Source organism: Tenrec ecaudatus, chromosome 4, assembly GCF_050624435.1.
Source record: "Tenrec ecaudatus isolate mTenEca1 chromosome 4, mTenEca1.hap1, whole genome shotgun sequence".
Taxonomy (NCBI): Eukaryota; Metazoa; Chordata; class Mammalia; order Afrosoricida; family Tenrecidae; genus Tenrec; species Tenrec ecaudatus.
This window is the reverse complement of record NC_134533.1, coordinates 113,624,161-113,648,054: the sequence shown is the minus strand read 5'-3', so window position 1 is coordinate 113,648,054 and position 23,894 is coordinate 113,624,161. Positions and strand designations below refer to the sequence as shown.

Genomic DNA, 23,894 nt, shown 5'->3' with positions numbered 1-23,894 from the left:
CCTAGCACCGAGCACTAGTTCAAGGTCATCATGTATATCCTTTCTAAGTATTTCTACCCTTCTGGTGATTGCCTTCCCCACCCTGTTCCCAGCTCCAGAAAAATCGATACCTTCTTACTTTCATGCATTTTTTGGCCAACAAGTCCAAGGCCAGAACCATGTAACTTGGAAGTATCGGCTGGAGCTTCTGGGCTTGTTACCTTTATGCTCTCTGGCAAGGACTTGGCTTACTCAGAAAGCACAACCAAGTCACAGTGTGCCATGCCGACTGGTGTCCCAGGAGCCCCTCCGAAAAGGTTTGGCATGCCAGGTGACCTTTGGGGTTGTGTGTGGGACAGAGCGAGCTCGGCTAGGGCATACTCTAAAAATGCATCTGAAAGCAGTCGTCCCTACAATGGGCTTCCTTGGGCAGCTTGCTTAGCTGTGTACAGGCGGAGCCCTTTATGTTTCTCTCCACTCCCTTGTTCCATAGGATGAATGTGAATGAGCCAACCGCTGCGTGTAAAAGGCCGCGGGGTCCTTGTTTAGGTGGTGTGACTGTCTGAGGAAGTTCAAGCTATGGAAATGGTTTTGACCTTCCAGCCAACTGATGTCTTGCTCTCTCACATTTATTACTCTTTGGTACATCTCCAAAAATATACATTTACAGAGCCTCAGAATTAAATGCGAAACTGATTTAGGAACTTAACGGTTGTTGGTCCAGCCCAACAAAGCAAAAGGAAAGCTTTCTAATTCTGAGCAGTGGTTTGTTTGGGGGTATTTTTTTGTAAGTGGGGGTTTGTATGTGTATTATGTCATTTGCAGTTCTTCGCCTTGCAATCTACACACTTCCTGACATTTATTTCTCATGCCTTTACCCTCATACACTCACACGGTTTTCATTTGCTGGTGGAAATAGAAAGACCACCATCGCTTGCCTAAATCCTTCACTCCATTAGGAACTTCTACTTGCCTTAGTGGTGAAAGGCACTGTGAACTCTCACCTGAGACCAGAACTAGGTGCCGCCTGCCTACCATTATTAACTGCCCGGCAAGAGATCCTACGCCATGATCCTGGGTCCGCTGGAGGAAAATGGAAGAGAGCATCCTCCAAAGGGACCAGGAGATTGGTAGAGCCCCACCCCCCCAACCCCCGCCCAAGACGATGGCCCTTCAGGTCTGGAACTCAGCTCCCCTCCATGTGAGAACCTGGACCACCCACTGAAAATCACAGGGCTAGGAAAGGAGGAGGCGTGGAGCCTGGGGATGCAGGGAGGCGGCGGCGTGGGTGATGCAGCATTGAGGGGGATGCTGCGAATGAATTGAAACAATACGTATGAATTATCGAATGTAGAAAAACGATGATTGGCAAGCCTTCACCTACGTCACCTAAGTCTTTTCAAAGCAAAGAAGGAAGAAAGCACCTGTGAAACGGGGTTTTCCTTTGGCTCCCCCCCCCCCCACACACACACACACACACATCTGGACCTCATGAGGCAGCTCTTGTCCGGACAAGCCACGTCACGCTCTGGGTTCCGGTGGTTTCACCTCTGAAACGGGGCTTGTTTCAACCAAGGCTGGTGCCTGTAGAGGAAGGTCCTTAGTGAAAGGCCCACTTCCTTCCTCCTCCTCCTGTTTATATGGAGACGTCCAGCGGCTTCGTCCGCCGCCACCAAAGACGCCCATCTGTTATTCTGAAAGCCAATTGAGTGGATTTCAGAGATGGCGCCGCTCCCGTTGGAAACCCCCCACAGGAGAGGCAAACTTATTAACATGCAGTGTCACCGCGTATTGTCACATAGTAAAATATGATATATGATAAAATGTATCCATTCTGAGCACCACACATATCTGAGGCTTCACCTCAGCATGAAGGCAAATGAGTTTCCTTTAGCTTGAGTGGGTTTGGCGATAAACTTCGATGTAACAAAATGTATTTCACAGGAAATGTTTGATGCGGCGCAGTTGCCTTATGAATCTCTTATCTCCCCGCAGTTCACTCGGAGTTATTAGTCAATTTGATTTGAGCAAATGCCAGGATTACCAACTAATCAGAGGGTCACCGAAGGCCTGCGGCTGGAGGGAGATTCGATTCGGTGCTGGTGCTGTGGGGTTTGTGGCAGCGTACAAGTGTGATGTCGCCCGACGGTGTCGTTTGCTAACCATGATCCTCTGTGTCATTGTCACACAGATAAGCCGCAAGTGCACATTCAGATGACATACCCACTGCAAGGCCTCACCCGGGAAGGGGATGCCCTGAAGTTGACGTGCGAAGCCATCGGGAAGCCCCAGTAAGTTCTGATGGCAGATGGTCGGTCATGCGCATAAGTGTCACAACCCAGGGAGGTGCCTTCGCAAGTCACTGGCCCATCACCTGCCCCCCTCGGCAAAAGATGGAGACTGCCTTGAAAGGGTGACTGTGGTTCTTCATGGTGGGGCCTGGGGGTGGGGGAAGAGCGGGGGAGTGCCAGCTCAGCTTGAAATCTCTGCTAATTCTTCTGCATTGCTATCAGCACAATTGCCAGACCGTTCTACCCTCCCACAAGGAAAGTGTCATCCAAATAAGTTTTTTGTGTGTGCGCACACTGTGCTGCTGTGTCTCCAAACTTCCGTGTTGGTGCTGAAGCTGACCACAGTTGAGCTGCTGTGCATGGGGCCGGCCCGGGAATTCGCCGCCTTTTCAGGGCCGTGTATTGGGCCCTCAAAGGGAGGGCGCTTACCGCTAGAAATCCTGACGTCGTAAGACATGGTCCAAGAATTTTTCTCATGGGCTATGTGCCCTTGTGGAAGAGAAAAAGAAAAACCCATCAGATGAATGTCTTTAATTAAACAGTGTAAAAGAGCAACTTCACTGGGCCCTGTTGATCTGGAGTGATCTAGAGAGACTGTATGAAGAGACTTCCAAAGTGCATGGGAAAATGGGGTTCAAATATAATGAAAATGTCTCACTATTGGTAGCCCCACCCCTCATGTATCTAGCAGTTTGTACCCCCTCGTGTGTGTGTGTGTGTGTGTGTGTGTGTGTGTGTGTCAGCCCCTTGGGGGATGGGAATGGTTAATGTGCTGGCCTGCTCGACAGATGGCTTGAAGTTCAAGCTGACCCCATGGCACCTCAGAAGAGAGTCCTGGCTACTTCCAGAAACATCAGCTATGGGAAACTCTGTGGAGCTTGGTTCTACCCTGACTCACATGGGGTCATTCTGATTCAGAACCGGTGGACAACTGTCCCTTCTCTAACATGTAACACTAGTGTAGAACCACCCCCCCCCCAAAAAAAACAATCATGTATTGAACCACAATATTGATTTTGCTTCGTCCGTGCGAGGCCTCGTGATCTTTTGTGTTAGGGTGAGGTGTTTTAAACTAGGGGCAGGGACACAGTCCATGGATCATGAAATGGAAAAACAAATCATTGTTGGGATTGAAAGTTCTCACGCTTTCAGTGGTACCCAACCCCCCCCCCCAAAAAAAAAATAATACCATTGAGTTCCCTCTGCTGTCCCTGTAGTGTGATTTGTTTTTTCCCCTTTTGGTGTTGTTAACAACATCATCAGCATAGTTTTCTCAGAAGTAATTCAGGGCCTCATAACAAAACTTCGCCCAACATCTTTGCAAAGAATTGCCCCCATTACAGCTGTGTCAGAAACAAGTGAGCCCACAGGGAGCCTGGCTGCTACAGCTCTCTCCCCTCACGTCCGGCCCTCCCTCTCTCGAGCTTCCTGCCCCGGAACTAGGCTTTGTGTCAATCTGAAAGGGTTACAAGTTGGGCTGCCCACAGCAAGGTCAGCCATCTGAAACCACCAGCCATGCCGGGGGTGGGGAGTGGGGGGAGGGGGCGGAGGCTTTCTGCCTCTGTGATGATTGACAGCCAGCCTCAGGAATAATCCACAGGGACACTTCTACGCTGTCCTAGATAGTCCCCGTGCGTGGGAATCAACTCAATGGCTGTGGCTTTGGTTTTTCGGGCAAACGAACTCTAAGGGTGCCTGGTGGTGGTATGGGTTAAGCACCGGGCTGCTCACCATACTGTTGATGGTTCAAACCCACCGGCTTCTCCAAGGGAGCAAGAGCAGGCTGCCAGCGCCAGCGGTCATGACAGTGAGACTCACTGTCACTATAGTGACAGTCTAGTGACAGTATAGAGACACTATAGTGACTCACGGAGCAGTTCTCTGCCCTGTAGGGTCGCTGTGAGTTGGAATCAACTCGAAGGCAGCACTTTCAGCTTTGTGAGTACCGACCACCTGGATTGTTTCAAAACGACCTTTAGGAGGTGCGCAGTTTTGCTCCTCCGATCTTCCGAGGTCATTTGCGCTGGAAAGCTTTGAGCCTCCGCCTAGCCGTGTTCTCTTCTGAGTACGGCGAAAGGTTCTTTTTCGTTGTAAGCTGTTTTAATTCTACCCTAATGAGCACCTCCTCGGCCCCCCCTCACAGTCCAGTGCCCAGGTAGCTCCACCCCCCGCCCCGCCCCCTCGGAGGCGTCTTGTGCCACTTGCAATACCTGTATTCGGCCACCGCAGCAGCCACGTTCACACGCTGTGGCTTGCTAACCTATATTTTGTTTCTGTGTTTTATTTTTTCCCCCCTGAAGAAGGTACTGTGTTCAATTGAATGTGCCACAGGGGCAGCAAATTACACGTTTCCTGCGGGACGTGGATGCCAGAGGGGATTTTGTTTGCTCCTCTCAGATAGGGCCGGGCGTGTGGTCGAGCGAGCGAGCGCGAGCGCGCGCGCCTTTCCTCCGCCGCTGTCCCTCCTAGCACATTACCTATTTATTTTCTCAAGAAATTGCATACTATAAAAATGGTAATTCAGCTTGCCATTAAATGTTGTGAATATTCTCAGCACTTACCCCCACTGATTGTTTCAGCTGTCAAGCAGCGGGCGTCCGCGCAGGCTGCCAGGCAGGCCTGCTTGCCGTTGCCTGTGAGGAGGACATATGCGGCACTGAGTTTTAAATAATTTACCGGCTTGCGATGACAAACCCATGTGTAATTAAAGGAAAATTGTAACTTCACGTCCCGTTTGAAAATGGGCAGTGCTGCTCGACGGGGCAAACCTGAGCATCCCTTGGCCGCGAAGCCCGGTACTTCTGTGGGATCGCTGCTCCTCGAGGTCGCGGTGGGAACTGAAGGGAGGTTGGAACTGAGCGGCTCCCGTGCCTGATGCCCCCGCTCTCAGAGCAAAGCTCTGCCACCAGCCGGGGGGAGGGGGGTTCTTCTGTCTTCCCCAGGCTGCTGGAGAACAAGGATCGCAAACCCATGCTTTAGCAAGTAGTTTTGCACGTGCGTGGTTTTGTTGTATTTGGGGGTTTTTTTGTTTATGGGGGTGGGGTGGGGAGGACAGGGCCAGGCTCAGAGCATCTTGTAGAATTTGCTTTTGCTAGTGGATGCAGATGCTCCTTCACCCCACTAAAGCAAACTCGTCTCTGATGAGCCAAGTGCTCACGACTTAAGGAAGCCACGTGAAGACACACTTAGCAGCGAGTACCTTGAGACTCTCCTCCGCAGGCTGTGCTGACTTCTGTTCTGAGCAGGTGCACACACAAGGGGGAGAGGCCACTAGCAATGGGCCCAGAGAGCCAGCCCTGTAGAGGAAAGACAGGCGCGGGGCCAGGGTGTCTGCGAGCGCGACTCGTGTTTTGTATTAGGGAGAGCAGGTTATAGGTAGGGGCTGAGGGGTGAGAAAGGATGGTATGTTTCCAGAGCCAGGGGCAGTTTTCCAAATAGCAGAAGCCAACAGCTAGAGCCGCTCAAAAGTTAAATGCCCTTCATCTCTGTGGAGCTCAGCATACATTAAATTATCACAAGTGGCTTCTGAGCAGGTGTCTTCATGTGGTAGTTACCAATAGATTTAAAGCATGTATCATTAGCCAGACACGCGATTTCTCCCCCCCCCCCCCAATTAATGAGACGATTAACAATGGGTGCACCCTGTCCTGTCTGTCTGGATTGGTGTGAAATCACCCAGCAGGGCCGAAAACACAGGGACGTCGGTTTATTTGCCGATTTGTCTGCAGATGGATTGGAAACCGTGAGACCCCAGCTTGTGATCTGCTGAACGTGTCCCCTACACCTGCTCATGTTTTCTTTAAAATAATACTAATAATAAAATTAAAATGAATCACATGCCACGCAGATTTTCAGAGAACTTCAGGGTTGTAGTTCTGTGAGTCTGTAATCTCCCCGGTAGTCTTTCTTTAATTGTGTCACCCTGCATGCAGTTCCTGTAATGAGTGAGTGTGAAGCCGGACGCAGACCTTTTAATGGGAAATGAGAATGAAGCCTGCCTTTCTTCCCCTTCCCCCGCAGGCCTGTGATGATATCTTGGGTGAGAGTCGATGATGAAATGCCTCAACACGCCGTGCTGTCCGGGCCCAACCTGTCCATCAATAACCTAAACAAAACAGACAACGGCACGTACCGCTGCGAAGCGTCGAACATGGTGGGGTCAGCGCACTCGGATTATATGCTGTATGTATACGGTACGTGCCAAGAAGAAGCTGCCTCCTGCTAGGCTCCCGCCTGCGCTCCGGCTGCTCGTGAGCCCTCCGAAGCTTCCCGAGAAAGGAGCCCTGGTGACCCAGTGGTTAAGCGCCCAGTTAGGAACCAAGTGGCCGGTGGTTCGAACCCACCACCCATCCGATCCCATTTCGGGTGAAAGATGTGACAGCCTGCTTCCGTAAAGATTTACAGCCTTGGGAAACCCCCATGGGGCAGTTCTACTCTGCCAGACAAGCTTGCTGCCAGTCCAAATCGACGTGGTAGCATTGGGCTTTGTTATTTCCTTCAAGAATTAAAAGAAAGCCGGCCAGAGGCGGACCCCGGCGTCTTGGCCTGGGAGAGCTGTGAGTCTTCTCCACGCCTTCCGCTCTCGGGGGGCTTCCCACCAGGTCACAGTCCCTGGCCCTGCTGAGCAGCAAAGCTGTGTGAGGCACACGCCAAGGAGCGATGTTCCAAGTCATGATTGGAAAAAATGCATCCTTCGCCATGAATGGCTTTTTCCGCTCAGAAGCTTTCTTCCCAGACGGATTTTCCTATGAAATCTGGGATCGCCTTTTTCTTGCTTGCTCTGATGAACTGAACCCTCCCCATTTCAGCAGGAAGCTTTTAAATTCCAGAAGAAGTTTTAAGCCAGTACATAGTTGGGGGGAAATGTAAAAACAGAATTCCTAGTGTAAATAGTTGGAAAAAATGGAGACACATAAAATCCCTGGCAGTTACAGAAAGCACCTGGAGCGGCTGCTTGCACTAAATGCTTGCTTACTTTCTCCTTTTTAAAAAATTTTAAAAAAGATTTTAACTTTATTTTTTGATAGCCAGGAAACCCCTCTGGGGAAGTTCTACTCTAACAAGGGGGGGCTGCCAGGAACCAGAAAGGACTGGCAGGAGCAGGTTTGGGTGTTTGGTTCCCTTGTTTCCTTTCTGTTTTTTTAATTAAGTTATCTTCTTACAGCATTATTGAAGTATATGACCCTGAGTCCCACTCTCTCACCAGCAAGTATTTATCGAGTATTGACAGTGTGTGTGGCATTTTAAGCTTCTTCCCTGTTTCTAGCTGGCCACCTTTGTGTCTGGTGAATAGTCCCCATTCGACCGAGGACTGCTTTCATTGCCTCTCGAGATGCAGGACGGCCTAGTGAGTCTCTCCTGCCCAGCTAACGCTTCCCGAGGGTTGCTTAAACCAGAACCACGGTCGTAAACATACATGACACAGAATGACGTCGAGACATCACTGTCCTGTAAATATGTGAATTGGAGTGTATGCCTGCGTGCCTGTGTGGATGTGTGTAAGAGGGGCTCTTTTTCCCTGGTAACAGCATAATTAGTATATACAGACACACCTGCACAGGTACACAATTCTATCTGGGATATGTGCACCACAGTGTCTTAGAACCAAGACCCCTTTCCTTCCAGAGAAAACAGGGGTTGGCAGTCTTTCTAATAAAATAGGAACATGCTTTGCCCATGTCTACATGGATATTAAAATATAATCCTCAGTCCACACCCTGGGTCTTTTCCTAGCCTAATGCCAAATGAAAGGCTCATGTCTAATCACCTTATTGGTCGACTTCTAAGGTGTTGTCTTCACACACTGCTCATGTGGTCCGTGGTCTGCAGGTAATCGCATTAATTCTCCGCAGTTGCCAGGGAAATCACAGCAAAGGGAATGACTTCAAGGGGCACAGCTTCCCTCAGGACGTGAGAGAGGTGCCACGTGCCCGTCTGTGGTTGGCACTGTGCAGTCCAAGCCTTCTTGGTCCCTCAACTAGTTACCATCTGCTGCCATGAGGGAGATGGGAGCTCAGTACCTCTCTCTTCCATCTACCTGTGCTTGCTTCACTTTGGGTATGGTTCCTGCCTACTGGGCATCCCCTGCACTGCAGGGGCCCAGGTTTGCAAACCTTCCAGTCCAGCTTTTTCCTTACAAACCCCAGATGTTCCAGAGCACTGACAGGTTTCCATCAGTTCATTATATTGAATTGACATGGGTTCTTCAGCCAAAGAAAACTGAGTGATGGAGAGAAACCATCCCAGGTGGATGGTGCCTGCCGCTCCCACTCAAGATGGGCAACATCTTACGGATTGGATGGACGGATATATTTGCATAATTCTAGATAATAACTAGATACTTGCTACCATTTACTGAGCGCCACTTTGTTCCAAGCCTCTTGGTGAGTCTTTCGCAGGTCCAGTCTCATCTGGTGTCCACAGTGACAGCAGGAATTAAGCATTGCCATCCCGTCTCACAGATGACGGAATGTGCCCGCACTCCCAAAGCAACCAAAGATGTGAGCAGGGCCATGATGCTTTCTGACTCCTAAGCACACAGTGAGGCAAAGACCTGTCTTTACAATTCCTCTGCTTCTCCTCCATCCCCAGGCAGAATGGGTCTCTTTCTCTGAAGTCCACGCCCTTGTTAGCGTGGTCCACACTGAGGTTCTTAACCCGATTCTCAACTCCACTTCAGATCTACTTACCGTCTCGTAAACATTGCCCATTTTGTGTCAGTACTTTAAAAGCTTGGGGGACGGAAATAGCATTCTGGTCCAAAGTCTTACAGGTAGACCAGTGTTTTTGTTGATAAATGTCATCATTAAACTATCACAGAAGAACCACATTCATGGTCCCCAGGCTGGGCAACAGGGTCCTCTCTAGATGCGGTATCTGAGAATGAGCAGGCTACCTCTAGCACTTGGTTCACCTGGTTCGTCTCTACCTGCCCCGATGCCTACAGTGCGGTTCGCATCCAAGTGAGTGGCCGGCTCACAGAATACTTGCCCACCTCAGACCCCCATGCAGCCTGTCCAAGGAGACAGGCTTAAGACACACCTGAAATACAAATAGTTCTCATCCCATTCATTCGGCTTTGAATCATTTCTACTTCTTGCAGGATTGTGAGATTGTTTTTAAATAAAAGGGATCCTGTGAGGCTACTTTAAACAATTTAAACTACTTTGTCCCCAATGTAGACGAACAAAGCTTCCTTCTCCCCAATAAAGCAGAGACACTTGTCAGTGAACCGCCCCCTATCACATTTGTACCAGGGCTTGGATGAAAGAAGCCACTTTTTGAGGAAATTGAAAACCTTGGATTACTGGTCTGTTGTAGAGACCCTTTTCAGCTGACCTTGCCAGCCAAGCACCAGGGTCATGTTTGTCCCAAACTCTCAGGAAGTTGTACCAAACCCAATGAAGGTGCAATATGTAATTAAAGTTCTGATGTATTAATTAGACCGTCTGAGAGCTCAACTTGGAGATAAAAGGGACACCAGATGTGTCAGGGAGACAAAGTTGACGTGCTTTAGATAAAATTTAAAATCAAAAGCCTTCAAGTTGTCTTATCCTCTATTATAGCAGAATGATTGCTTAGTTCAAAGTCTCGCTGATAATCTAACACATTCAGTTTGATCATTTAGGCTTGGGATATCCCCCAACCCCTTTCATATTTGCCCTTCCTCATGCCTCGAGTCATTTCTAGATGATCGGCGGGTGTGCCCCTCTCAAACCCCGGGTCTGCAGGCTCCTCCTCGACCGCCCGGCTTGCAGGGTCAGGCCCGGCTGACATTTCCTTCTCCGGTCTACAAGGCGAGCAACGCGCTCTGCGCTTCATCGCCGCCTCCCGCTTAGGTCACGCTTCTCAGACGGGCAACGGCAGCATCGCATTAATATTTAGAAGTTGTAAAATTTATTGACTTAAAAAACAAAATCTCAGTAAAATCTCACATGCCTGGGACTTGATATTTAGTGGTGACATTCTGCCTTCTTTGTATTTATTACCAGTGTAGAAGAAGTTTTACTTCCTGCTGAGATGTATTGATGGAGAATAATGAAGTTAACAGTCACAGAGAGCAAGTGAGCAGGAGTGCGCCGCAGCCTTGGCGGAGCTGAGCCCTCTAAATAGCGCAGCCCCGACCCCCGGCCTTCCTCCCCAGCACCAGGAGAAAGCCTCAGGACCGCCATTGCCCCCTCTAGGTGCAAAGCAGCTCTACATCCCCTTTGAAATCCAGGGGGTGACGGGTGGGGTGGCATACATTGGATGTCCCCACCTCCCCACCCAAACCCCCTTGTCTTCACACCTCGTCGTCTCTAGTTCACTTCATTAATCAAAAACCCGTCTTCTTCTTTCCTTAGCTCTTCCCACTTAGGCATTGGGGTAAAATCCACAAGCCCCAAATCTTGGCAGGAGGAAAGTAGACGGAGGCAAGCCAACCCAGAAACAAAGCGTTGGGTTTCAAAGGGGGATGCCGCTCCACAAGCATCCCAGTGTCTTCATGCCCTTGTTTTGTCATTACTGACCATTGTTGTGTTCAGCATTGTGGGTTTGATTTTCCTTTTTTTTTTTTTATCCAGATCCCCCCACAACTATCCCTCCTCCCACCACCACCACCACCACCACCACCACCACCACCACCACCACCATCCTTACCATCATCACAGGTATGGTACCTTCATTACCATTCAAAATGTCCTGAATGTGTATTGTCTCTCTGGTATGTGTCAAAAGAAGGCTACCGTCTCCCTCACGGGCCTCGGCATTTCACAGTCCCTTAATTTTGGAACTTGGAAGGCGTTAGCTATGTTCTGTTCTTGAGTTGGATCTTAAGGGTGCTAGAAAATCTTGGAACACGCAAGTGTTTTCATAGGTCTTTTGTAGTCTTCTCGCAAGATTGTTTCTTTCTTGAGCATCGCGACCCAAGGTCAGAGGCTAGGGGAAATCTCGGTGTGGCTGCTAGAGAACAGGCCAGGAGCTGAGACTCCGCCACAATTGATAAAATGGTAAGTGACTGTCCTGGCTTTGGGCCTGCTCCGCGCTTAGCTTCATCTTGATCTCTGTAAAGAACCTTGCACACCTTGTATCATGCTCACTTGGTTGCCGTATGACATGACCTATCCTTGTCCCTCCTGCTCCGTGCAGCCTGGCTAGTCACAGAGTTGCTCTCTCTTCCAAGGTGAGCACCCGGGCTCCCTCCCCTGCACACGGGGAAGCATGTCAGGGATGGGAGCTGCGGCCTGAGTAGTTGTAACCTCATGGCGTTATTGAAATCTTGATCTCTCTTATTTCCAAACGTCACCGTGGGAGGTGACGTGCCGTCCGTCCCTTCCCTGGCACCCAGCAGCTCTCTCCGTGCCTGATGCTTTGCGAGCCACGGCGTTTCCCCTCCCTGCCCAAATAGGAGCGCCCAAGACTGAGTACCACATGTACCAGACTCCAGACCTTCCCCACCCTCATCCGCAGGCACCTACGCGCAGGCGGTGCTACTGCACGAGGGAAAGGGGGCAGGGGAGGAGTCTCTTGAAAAGGTAAGATTTCCACTTCTTCCTGATGAGACTGCAAGGTCTCCTGGAACCAGGGCCCTTGTCCTCAGTCTGATGGCTGGCCTTCTTACAAATGCCGCTTCAAAGCAGTAAGTCATTTCCCGCTCTCACGGGAGCCGGCGAGATGGAGGTGACAGCCATCGAAAGCCTGCGACAGGAGGCCTCCCTGCTTTCACGCCGTGTGAGAGGATACTGTTGAGCCGCCGTTGGCCTCAGTTCCCCACCACTGCACTGGAGCCCCAGGAGCCTTTCCTTAAACCCCTGGGAGGGTTTTGCAGAGCCCTCCCTCCCCCCCCCCCCCCCCGTGCCTGCGCTTCGCTTAAGATCTTCTGAAGGTCCGTCAGGTGGGTTTTGTGCCTCACCCTCAACCCCACCTCTGCCCAAGCTGTTTCCTCAAGTCTTGCCGTGTGTGTTTCTGTCCCTGTTCTTCGTTCGTGCCAGCCATCCGCTGCTTGAGCTCCGAGGTGCGTCCCTCTTCCCGCGTCCTTAATCCCCTCAGCAAAGGTGAGCCTTCTCACCCCAGTTTCCTCAGAGACCCACTCTTCGTACTAAATGCGCAAAGGCTCGTTCCATTTTGTCTGTTTGACTCCTCGCTGTTCTTTACCGCTTCTCCACATTGGAAACTGTGACCACGTTTTCATAAAGTTCCCCGGGACGAGCCCTTTTAACGTCTGCGCGAATTCACCTCGCCTTATTCCCCGTTCCATGAACCCTTCAAGGGAACCCCTGGCTGTCGGTTCGGTCTTTGCAGAAGGGTCTGTGCCAGCCTTGGTGGCCTCTCGTTTCATAAGACTGCAGGTCGACGGTTAAAGGCCAAGGAGGCCTCCTTCTCTCAGCGCCCAAACACCCCATTCTCTATACTACAGAAGAGCACTTGACATTGGCGGCTGGCCTCTCACTAGCTAGACTTCCTTCCTTCCTTCCTTCTGAGAACACTCCCTGAACTCCTCCCCCTCACACTCAGTCTCAGCCCCTTCAGTCCCCGGCGCTTAACGCTTCACTCCAGACTAAAGCTGACCTTCCGTCCGTCCGTCCGTCCGCAAACAGGCACACCTCACTGTTAACACAGCTCTGACCGCAGCGGCGCCACCAAGGAGGAAATTAGGAAAACAAGAGTGCTGTGTTTCTTTCCACCACAGAGCTACTGCCTGCAGTAGGAGCTTGCGCCTCTCTCTCTCTCTCTCTCTCTCTCTCTCTCTCTCTCTCTCTCTCTCTCTAAATCTCAGAGGTTCACTCTAGCCTCTCGATGTTACGCATTTGACTCCATGCAAGACATGTTTGTGTTCATGAGTGCCCAGAGTGTCCCTGGCACACCCCTGGGCCGTTAAGTGAAACTGGCCACCCAAACCCCCTGTAGAATCCATTGCTGTCCCAAGCAGACGTGTACGTAGGCATTTCTCTTGGCCAGCAAATACACATGTGGAATTTAACACTCACGTCTTTGTCCTGACACATGAAATAAAAGGTGATCGAACCAAATGATTCTGCTCCCCATGTCTGACGGTCCAGGGTCCCCCGTCAATTCAGATTGGTGTCCCCCAGCCCCACGAAACAACATGTCTTCCCAGCCCGGTCTTGACAAATGGGTAGCTAATCTCCATCCCTCCTCTCTCTGCATGGTTTGTACATTACAGCACCATTAGCCTTAAAAGCTTCAAAAGCCCAGTCCAATGACAATCACAGAAAGCCTAAAATAAATACATAAAAGGCCATCGTCACCCTATTGCTTTTCTCCCCGTCAAATGCCTGTTGTGGAAGCCCGTTCCCCAGGTCAGAGGTGCATTCCAAGAAAACTGCCAGTGTGATAGAAAAAAATACGTTTCCACTGGAAAAGGGTAGAGTTGATTTCTGATTTCCCTGAAAGGAAGTATTCAAATGTTCCTTCTTACCTTCCATAACTAAGATCCTCCAATTGTGTCCCTTGTCAGGGAGACAGGCTGTCATTCGGTTCGGAGTCACCCCACTTCAGGACAAGCTAAAGTTTCCTTCTGTAGAACCGTGGAAGAGAGGAGCAGGAAGCCCAGTCTGACTCCACTTTGTCCCTCAGGATGACAGGCGCCATGGAGGGGCGAGGCCGCCCAAGTGCCCTGCCGGGCCTGTCTCTTGATGTGCATGCATCTCAGGGTCGCTTTATCGAGGGATGAATTGGTGCAGGCTCTCAGCCGACTGAAAGGAATACTTGATGAGAATTTATCACGTGACCAGTGTGAGTGACCTCCTTAACATAAATACACTCACTGCTATCGCATCGATTCTGACTCTCAGTGACCCCACAGGACAGAGTAGAATTTTCCCTGTGGGTTCCCGACACTGTCACTCTTTATGGGAGTAGACAGCCTCATCTTTCTCCCATGGAGCAACTGATGGTTTCGAACTGCCGACCTTGGCAGTTAGCACCCCAACATGTAGCCCACTACGCCACCGAGGCCCTTGCCATGAATCGCCTTAGAGAACAGAATAGGGATGAGAGCCACGTAGAACTTCACTGTGCAGGTGTCTTGCCCATATAGTATTTGTTTCAGCTATTGCTTCTGACAAGTCCCCACCCCTTCTGCTTTGTTGTCATTTTGTTGCTTGTTTCTGAATCAGACTCATTTGTCCATGTGGTTTCACTCATGAAGATGTATGCTGGAACTCGGAAGAGCAAAGTGTACACCGCAAAGTGGCCCTGGAGCCCTCTGGGACAGTGCAAGGCCAGCCAGCCCCTGCCGGGCTAAGGTGCCTCCTGTAGAGGCCTCTCCGCACCCAGCGGTCCCAGGGTCTTGTGGTGTGGGCACGTTTCGGATATAACCCCTTTTGAAATTAGGACTTTGAAGATTGCTAAACCAAACCCATGGCTGTTGAGTCCATTCCAGCTCAGACTCACCCTGAGGAGGGCTCCTGAGGCTATTTACAGCCTTTACAGGACACGTTTATAAACCGGCCTATTTCTGTGATTGGCAATAACTCTGGTGCCTGTCTGCCAATTGGAGCAAACTTTTGCCCTCTAATCCTCTCCAGAAATACGTGGTGTTTCCCTCCCTGGTCAATACAGATACCACACTGCCTCTACCAGGCTGTGACCGGCAAGCCCTGGCAGTGCAGTAGTTCACATGCACTTGGCTGCAAACCAGAAGGCCAGTGGTTTGAGCCCACCTGCCGCTCCAGAGGAGAAAGAGTCCACATCCTGCCTCCATGAAGCTGCAGCCCTGGAAACCCCAGGGAGTCAGTCATCTGCTCTGTCCAACGGGGTCACTGCGCCGAGTTGGAATCGACTCAGCAGGCGCAGGGGCTTCGGTGGAGTTAGGTGCAAGGAGAGACCCACAGAAGGCACTGGGTGCTCGGTGTCAAGTGCCTTCGCAGCAGCACTCCCCCCGGGAGGAGTTCACTGTGCAAATCACCCTGCATACATGATGGCCGTAAATTAAAAAATACACCCACCTTCGAATGAGAAACGAACAGCTATAGGGCGAAATTCTGAAGTGCATTTAAAAGAATGAAGTGGGTCATTTCTAAATGAGTTTTTCTCTTTTTCTGAAGTGCATTTCAAATTTAAAAAAACGTGTGTTGTTTCTTGGAAAACAGCCAGCTGCTGCTTCCTGATGCCTGCGCTCTCCGAGCCCGGTCTACCTGGGAGGAAGTGAGTCCCACCCCTAGCCTCATGTTAGCATTTAGCTTGCACAGTCTAAATTTCATAAGGGGTGTGTGTGCACGCGCGTGCGTGTAATGTGGTTTAGGGCATACACACACGCCTCGTACAGCCCTTATCCGTTAATAATGTTTGCGGAATATGCCAAGGTTGGGAAACTCAGCCCCAGAGCTCTTCTTGTCCCATGTCTGAGATGAACGGAAGTGCACTTGTGCTGAGTAGAGACTACAGGCTGTGCTGGCGAGCTTTGCTCTGTTCCCAGGGCCATGGCTTAACGAGGCCGACTTGGTGCTGCGGATTCTTGCACGATGCAAGGAGGTGGTAAAACCGTGTCTGCGTGCAGGCGTGAATTCAACCCATGTGTAGCACTCGGTAGAGACAAGCAGTCCTTGAACCCCTTCCAAGCTGGGTGGGGAAGTAAGTTGTCCTCTGGGGTCCAGTAGGCAATCCCCTGCGATTGGGGCAGGGCCTGTGGAAGGTGGAGGAGAGGGTCCGGTGCCCTTTTGGTAGCACGAAGGCCCAACTTTATTCCGAGCATCCGTCTTCTATCTCTGTGCGTTTCTTTGTCCTGGGCAGACGTGAAGCCGATGTTGGCCTCTGTTTCATTCCACTGTTTCTGTCCTTCATCATGTGTTCACCACCTAACAGACGCGGACTGGTCTGTGCCAGTGTGCCTGGTGACGAGAGCATTGCTAGGGCACATCAGAGAGAGCGTTGCCCTGAGTCAGAATGGACTCGGGCAGTGACTGTGGTTTGAGCCATGACCCACGAGCCTGGGTACTCGCGGGGCTGCTCACGAGAAAGGCCGGCAGTTCAAGGCAACCGGCCATTCTGTGGGTTTTCCGTCTTCAATCCCATTTCGAGATGGCAGCCTGAGAAACTCTAGTCGGGCCCTTAGGAATCAGAATCGACTCACTGTCAGATTTGTTGGTTTCCTTTTTATAAAGTTTTTGCCCCACAGTGTACATGCCCATACCCAATTTTTCGCGCTGTCTGTGTGTGCCTGTCTACATTTTTATGTTGCCTGGGCCTGTACATCTGTTAGGAATACCATCGAAACCAGCCACTTTACATCCATATTGGTGTCGGGGGGAGGCAGGAGGAGGCAGAGTGCTGCAGCGACTGACCAGAATGAGAGGGCAAAGCAAGTGAGATTTTTTTTTCTTTTCTTTCTAATGCTTCTCTCATAATCTCCATCTTTTTTATGTGCCTTGTCTTAAAATAATCCTGGTGATAAGGACTTGACGAGTTTCCCTAGTAACAATCTGTAAATAATGCACATCAGTACTAGTAGGAAAACGAGTTTCCCCGGGACTGGAAATTGAGACGTGAAGCGATTGTCATTGCTGGTGTAGGGACCTGAAGGACTTGGCACAAGAGCCCTGCCTCTTCCAGTATCTCACGCCCCGTGGCTGCACTGAGCCTGCTGGGCCTCTCCCTCACCACCACCCCACCCTCCTGGCCACAGCCTCGCCTTCTCCGCCCCTTCCCCCACCCTACTAGCCCTCACAAACAGCATGATATAAGGGTGGTTTTGCTTTTTTAATGAAACTACCATCCGATTCTGATTATTTGGCAGAACATCTGGTTTGCAAATGGAAGGGATCTCAGGAGCACGCAGCACTAGTGAGCAATTTCCAAAATTGCTTTCTAAAGGAAAGGGGTGTGGGGGGTGGGGGTGGAATCAACTCCCGTCCTGCTGTTCTGGGGCAAGTTGTCTGCTGTGTCCCGCCCTGCCGCTCCCATGCTCCCATCGTAAGACAGGGAAGCTTAATTAAAGCCCAACGTGAACAGGAAGGGAATGAACCAGGAAACCAGCAGAAAGTACATCTTCAGGACTCGTTTTCTGGCCTTCCTCTTGGCTTTTAGTAGATTCCAAGTCAAAAAGGGATGGCAAGAAAGAATGGGGGAGGGGGAAAGAAGACCGATATTTAATATATATCGGCCAGCTCGGCACAATTAGGAAAATAAAATTGTCGGGGGGATTCCATGCCTGCCCTGGTGTCTAGATTTAAAACAGCTCTATAGCACAGGCTGAAGGAGAATTCAATTAAGAAAACCCATTGGCTCCTTATTGACTTTAGTTAAGAAAATAAACTGGAGAAAAGTGTATTAAAATATGTCTGAACTGCTTACTATGCTTTCATTTAAGCTAGTGACAATCAAGACGGGAGAATTTAAATTCTTGACAATTAAGCTCTGCTTTCGAGCAGATTGGGTTCTGTGGGCTATTATGCTCTGCATTTTTTAATGTACACCCTACTCTCACACACCCCTAAATGCAGCCGCCTAATGAATCTGTGCGTTACGAAAAGCCAGGAGCACCACAGATCAATTGGGGAAGAAAAAAAAGTATTTAAGGTTGTGAATTTAATTTTGTTCCAGGATTTTCATTTTCATTTATGGCACCCGTTGTGTTTGAGACCGTGGACTAATTTATGGATTAGTTTGAAACCCCCAGTCTGTCACACTCGATGAACAATTCTAAGTTGGAGAGGAGCCATGTGAAAGGATTAGAATGTGCCACAGTGGAGCTTCCACATGACTGTTTCAACTAAATATTGCCCTGCCGCCTCACATGCAGTAAGCATCCCCTCCCCCCCTTTCTTTTCTTTCTTTTTTTTGGCGACTTGGTTAAATGGCTAGGGTCTCCCATCGCCAGAGCTTTTTTTTCATTTTGAAAAGATCTTGCACTATGGCGCGAAGTGGATACGAGGCTTAATTCACTCATGCCAGGACCTCATAAACGGCTAGGACGGCCAGGGAGATGAAGAGGAGACGTCGATACATGGAGTGAGATGTGCATCTTTCAAACAGCAGAGCTTTTCCTTGGTTACCTAGCTTGATTGTGCTCATAAACCAGCGAGAGGGGGACTGCTAACACTGGGCACACTTACTGGGTCTGCAAGAACGGGATTGTTTTCTGTTGACCATATAAAATAAACGCCCCATAAATTTGTCCCCATTGTAATTAAAATTGAAATAGAGACAATAGCTCAGCGAGACCGTTTTCATTTCATAACCTACCACCACCGTGAAGTCCAACTCAACTCCTTGTGACCTATTTTTTTTTCCCTCTCTGGGCAGAACTGAAGGATTTTTTTTTTTTTAAGCAGCAACAACAAAATGAGCCTGAAAAGACAGGGGGCCGGGGGGGGAGGAACCAAACCAAGACACAAAACCCTGTATTGGAGCAATTAGAGCCTCAGTTTTCAAGCTCAGTGCAGCGTGCTAAGCACACTGGAGGTTTGCATTGGCCTTTTTGCATAGCCTCATAGCTCATCGTCAAACAATGCCGGGACCACTCCACGTGTTGATTCACAGCGGTGGGCTTGTGCATGTATCTAGTCTCATGATTAAGACACCGATAAAGCCTGCTTCACAGAGCCGCACTCACTTCAGTCACTGGTTTCTGTGTGAAGCCAGAATGCAATTAGGAAGGAGAATTGGTCTGCCTAGTGTTCTCCTGTGGAGAACGCAAAGTCACTTCTAAAGAGGTTTTCTGTTAAGTCTTTTCCTCAAAATAACCTCTGTTCAGATAGCAGACCAGTTGCTCTTAGAGAACCAGAGCCACGTTCCTCGGATCCAGCCTCACTCTGGTTCCAAACACACAGCCAACCTGTGTCCCTGCGGCAGGCTCTGTCCCAGGTGCTGATCCTGTGACTGCCGTTTTTCCCTTGGTCACGCGTTTGCTTTGAACTGTGTCAGACCGTCTCCTTGTCTCCAAGCCCCTCTTTGCCTCCCCCTTTGGCTTCGGTTGATGGATTCCCTGTGCCGGCGGCAAAGCCAGCTGCACTGTGCGATTTCCTGCTCTGGGGTCCTGGTGCCCCTTCAGAGCTGACTCCTAGCTTCACTTGGTCACTTGGCGGACAGACTATTTAATCACAGGAAGCCCGTCAAATCGGGCTTAGTGCTCCGAGATATTTTTGTTTGCTTGTTTTTGAGGATGGTAATCCTTAGGTTTTATTCCACCTTCCTTCCTTTCATTTTTGAATTATTTACCTGGTGAAAAACCCAGCCTTATTAAAGAAGCCCCTACAGCGCTAATGGCCAGCACGTCTGCTGCTTTTTTTTTCTTCAAGTTTTCGAAAGCCTCCGTCTCACCATAAAATGTGTGAACATGTGTGTAAGTGCTCTAGTCCAAGGAGCATTTGACCTTGCCCCCGAACTCAGAGCACCTCAAACTCACGCTGAACTTGGATATTTCGACCAAGGGGACGTGCCGCTGATGTCACACGAGTCTGGGGTGGAGTGTGTTTCCACGGTACAATTTTTCTGTATTGTTTTCCCTGCTGTTTATGCACGCAGACTCGACTTGTAAGTATGGTGTTCTTATGCAAAGTGTGTTACGGGGTTTTTCTTTCCCTATCAGAGTTTTCTTTAGTTCCCCTGCACCCCCACCCAAAAAACAAAACAACAAACAAACTCAGCTCTAAGTTCTACTCAGCTGCAGTAGCCCCTCAGACCTGTGGTTAGTTCTGGCCCCTCAGAAGGGCCCGGGTTTTAAATGGTCTAGGCTCTTAGGGAAAGCATGCCAATGGAGGAGGAACACCAGTGTGAATTCACGTGTCACGCGTATAAATCAGAAGCACTGGGCTCATATGAATTTTTTTTCTCCTAAACAAACGTATACTTAGTGTTCAGCACATTTAAACATTGCCTGTGTCAAGTACGAAAGAATCTCCTGGGGTCTCCAGGACGTATACAATGAACGACCGGCTTGATAGCTGTGTGATTTGGAAACGAGGAGGCAGGTTACTGCTTGTGTTGGTAGCCCAGAATCCCACTTCGGACACCAGCTCATGACCAGAGATGATTCACTTCGGGCTCAGTCGTACTTTCTCTCTGGTCTGAAGCGGCCAGGAAGCACACTAGAGCCAGAAAAGAAAGCCGTGTCGGCTGGGTTGCTATGGGAAGGCAGTTGGCCGGCAGAAGTGGTATGAAATGACTGGAAAAAGAATGTCATTGTGCGTTTTGCTAGATAACGATCCCATTTCCCCTCTAGCCAAAAAAGAGAGAAAGGCAGAAGACCTTGAGTGGCTTGCCTGAGCCCCGTGAGGCATTTCCTGTGAAGAGACACGACCGCAGGCCGGGTCTAGAAGCCTGGCAGACGAAAGAGAAAGCTTGACGGATCAGAAATAGAAGAAGAAAGGGTATAAACCACAATTCTTCCGCAGCAAGTGCCTCTAGTGAGTGGAAAGAACAAAGTGAAAAACAAGCTCCGCGCTGCCCTGCTGCAGCCTAGAAGGCAGGGCTCCCGGCAGCCCTGCGCAGTGACCGTGGTGCTGAATTGGCAGGCAAGGGAGAGTGACATTTTCGGAAATGCCACATGGCTCTTCAGTGTCATTCTGCAGACCGGCCTGCTTTCAGAGAAGACTTCTGCTCTCAGACTGGAACACAGTAAGCTGTAGAGTGAAGAATGGGTGGGTTTGGGGTGGTGTGTGTGTGTGTGTGTGTGTGTGTGTGTGTGTGTGTGTGTGTGTAAACTAATCTGCAGCATCCATCCTTTCAACGTATTCCTTCCCGCGGACTCCCAGTTCACTGAACTTCCCAGCCCAACGCTGCTGAAGCGGCACACGGAGTGGAAGAAAACCCAAACCCTCGTGTACACTGCGGACATCTGAGCAGAAGCATGCGAGGCTGACGGGCCCAGTGGTGCCCGACGGGCCAGTACCCAGGCGGGTTGGTTGGGTTCGAATGAAGGCAATGTTTGAATGTGTGAATCCATTGTTTAAGCAGCCTTCCAGCTGAGCTTTTTTTCTGTCGCTGGCCTGAGCCTGGGTGCCTTTAAGAGCTGTCGACCAGTCACTGAGTTTGCACTGGGGATTCTCATCACTTTGCATGCCCCCCACCTCCGCCCCCAACTATTGACTAGCAAATATATGTGTCCTGGCCAGTGCCCCGTCTCTCCCAGAACCACAGAATTTACTGTTTTCCTCATTGGCTCGCAGCTTGGAGCTCAAGGCATGTCTTTAAAACAGTGCAACTCACTTCAAATGCTTTTTGCTTTTCATTTATTATTGCTTGTCACGCGGTGTTCTTTGAAAGCTTGCTCATATATTATCTGTTCCATTTTTTTTCCATTTTCCCTTTTTTTGCATGCCGTTCCTCCTGTTTCTTCCCTTCCTCCAATCCTCTGTTCCCGTCTGTAGACACAACGGCGACGACAGAGCCAGCAGTTCACGGTTGGTATCACATTCCTGTTTATCTACTTTCTCAGCGCGGCTGAGCAGCAAGGCAAGCCTGGGGAAAAGAGAAATGTCGTCTTCAAGGGAAACCGTGTTTCGAGCAGACTGATCTCAGAAATACAATTTTTCAGGCTTGAAAGGATGTCAAGTCTTGTCATTTCTGTTGTGAGTTCTGGAGCCAGTGACTTCCACCTGAGAGCCAGGTCTTCTCCCCATTGGCTGGAAGGACAGGAGTTCCTGGGGCCTCCTCATGTCCATAACTCCACCCACTGTTGAACCCCAGCCTCCCCAAACAGCTGCGTGTCCCCACACCAGAGATCAGAATTACATGCCTTCCTTTGGAGGCTCGCTCCCCACGTCTGCCGTGGAAGGGTCGTCCTGTGTGTGGCTTGGTAAAGGAGATGAGGGTGGCCCAGGGAGGAAGGCACCTGGAATGAGTTCACCAGGGGGTAGCCGTGAAGCTCATCGCTCCTGCTTCGTGAAGTCAAGCCTTGTACTTCGTTCCTAATTGTGTTTCCCCCGACAGCCCATTGATTGCCATTTTAATCTCTAGATGTCCCTGTTCCTATCTGCTAAGACTTGGCAGAGAACAGATCCAAACCAAGAAAGATGCCGTATGCATCTTAGCGGCATTAACTTCAGAAAGCCATGTGCATGTGGGCGGCATGTAGACAAAATAGGAAAACGTCCGTTAAAGGCTCTCACCAAAAGGTGATAAAAACCCAGCGAACAGAGCTCATTCATGAGCATTGGGAAGGACCCTTGCCACCTCCCAGTCTCCCATTGACTTTCTGGACTGGGAGAAGCCCATCAACTCTTCTCCGCCTCTCCAATCAGAACATTAGGACCATGTTTCATCTGTCTGTTATTGCACTACTTCGCTGGAGTCTAACCCCAGCGATACGGTACTTAGCAAAAGATAGATTCGCTTTAAAAAATAAAAACGAGCTTAATTTTCATAATTGAGTCCCAGGGAATTATTCTGTAAAGGGCCTACTTAAATCACATCTACATGTTGTGCGGGGAGGTTATAGAATCCATCATTTCAGTGACACGAGGTGATCACCCACCCTGTAGTGTTAATTCCACTGTCAGAGGAGATTCTCCCCGTAGCACCCCCTGCCTTCACTAAATAGACCAGCACATTAGGACTTAGCCCCTGGAAATCTCTAAGCAAAATCTGGCTGCAGGTGTAAGCTGTCCTTGAAGACCAGGCCTTGATGCTTAGCAGGACTTCCCCATCTTTGGGTTTTCCCGTGAAGAATTTAGGAAACCCCAAACAAACTTAGATACCAGAGCAGGATTCCCCTCCCTATCCCACTCCCACCTCCTCCCCCCTTGCTGCCATTGGCACAAAGGGAAAAGTATATAAAACAAGCTATCGGGCCAGGTACCTCGGCAATCGTGTGAAATCAATTAGGTATAAAACTCCTGCTTTCTAAGGGAATGCTCCACGGGGCTTGCTCCATCTTGGGCAGTACACTCCATTAAGCTTAGTTATTTGTAGATTTCGTCATTAATTGAGCACTTCCTGACTTCCATTGATTATTCTCAGAGCTTTAAGGTTATTTGAATGTAGTCTAAGAGGTCTTGTCCACTTCTGTTTCGGAAGATACTTTAAGTTCTGGGTGCCCTGGAATTAACTTACAGGCACATGGCTGCCGTAAGATCTCCTGCCTGCTTGCGATCCCTGAAGAAATAACTGCTCACTCAGCTCCTAAGACTCCAGAGTCCTGTTTTGCAGGTCCCTTCAGTGAGCGCCATGCACGTATGTGACTCAGATGGATGTGGGTCTTCCGAGTTGGGTGAGGTGTTATCCACGTAGGAAAGTTATCCTGTCTTTAGAAACAGAAGTTCGCTTAGGAGCCCTTCCTAACCTGGTGATGCAGGTGAGAGTAGCTCTAGGTTTTGTTTTTGGTTTTACGCTGTTCTCTCTGAGGAAACGAAGCTCATCTCTTTGTGATATAATAAACACTTGGGATGGGACTTTGGAGCATTCCGGAGCCAGGAAACAAGAATGGCCTGTGGTGAGAAAAGCAACCATTGCCTTGTGAGTTTGGGAACAATGTTGTAGCCAGCGGTGCCTCAGTAGGCTTTTACTGTTAGGCATCTATGTGAAAGGCAGTCGGATAGCATGCACTGGTGTACACACGCCAGTATATCTGAAGGAGCTCCAAAATGTTTTTTGGGGGGAAATGGAATTGAAAAGTTAGGGGAAATTTCCCTGAAATTTTTGAAGCCCCTCATCCACATAGACACGCATCCTCGTTTGAACTGACTG

General features: G+C 49.8%; 1 protein-coding gene across 2 annotated transcripts in view; it reads left to right on the top strand.

Moving 5' to 3' along the window:
- CADM1 (cell adhesion molecule 1) overlaps nucleotides 1-23,894 on the top strand; it is a 394,998-nt gene that overhangs the window by 348,275 nt on the left and 22,829 nt on the right. The window contains exons 6-9 of one of the 2 annotated variants that reach the window (XM_075546628.1): nucleotides 2,171-2,270; nucleotides 6,291-6,463; nucleotides 10,832-10,918; nucleotides 21,578-21,610. In XM_075546628.1, the coding sequence (XP_075402743.1) occupies nucleotides 2,171-2,270; nucleotides 6,291-6,463; nucleotides 10,832-10,918; nucleotides 21,578-21,610 (393 nt within the window). The remainder of the gene's footprint in view (nucleotides 1-2,170; nucleotides 2,271-6,290; nucleotides 6,464-10,831; nucleotides 10,919-21,577; nucleotides 21,611-23,894) is intronic. The other variant, XM_075546629.1, reaches the window with a different exon arrangement.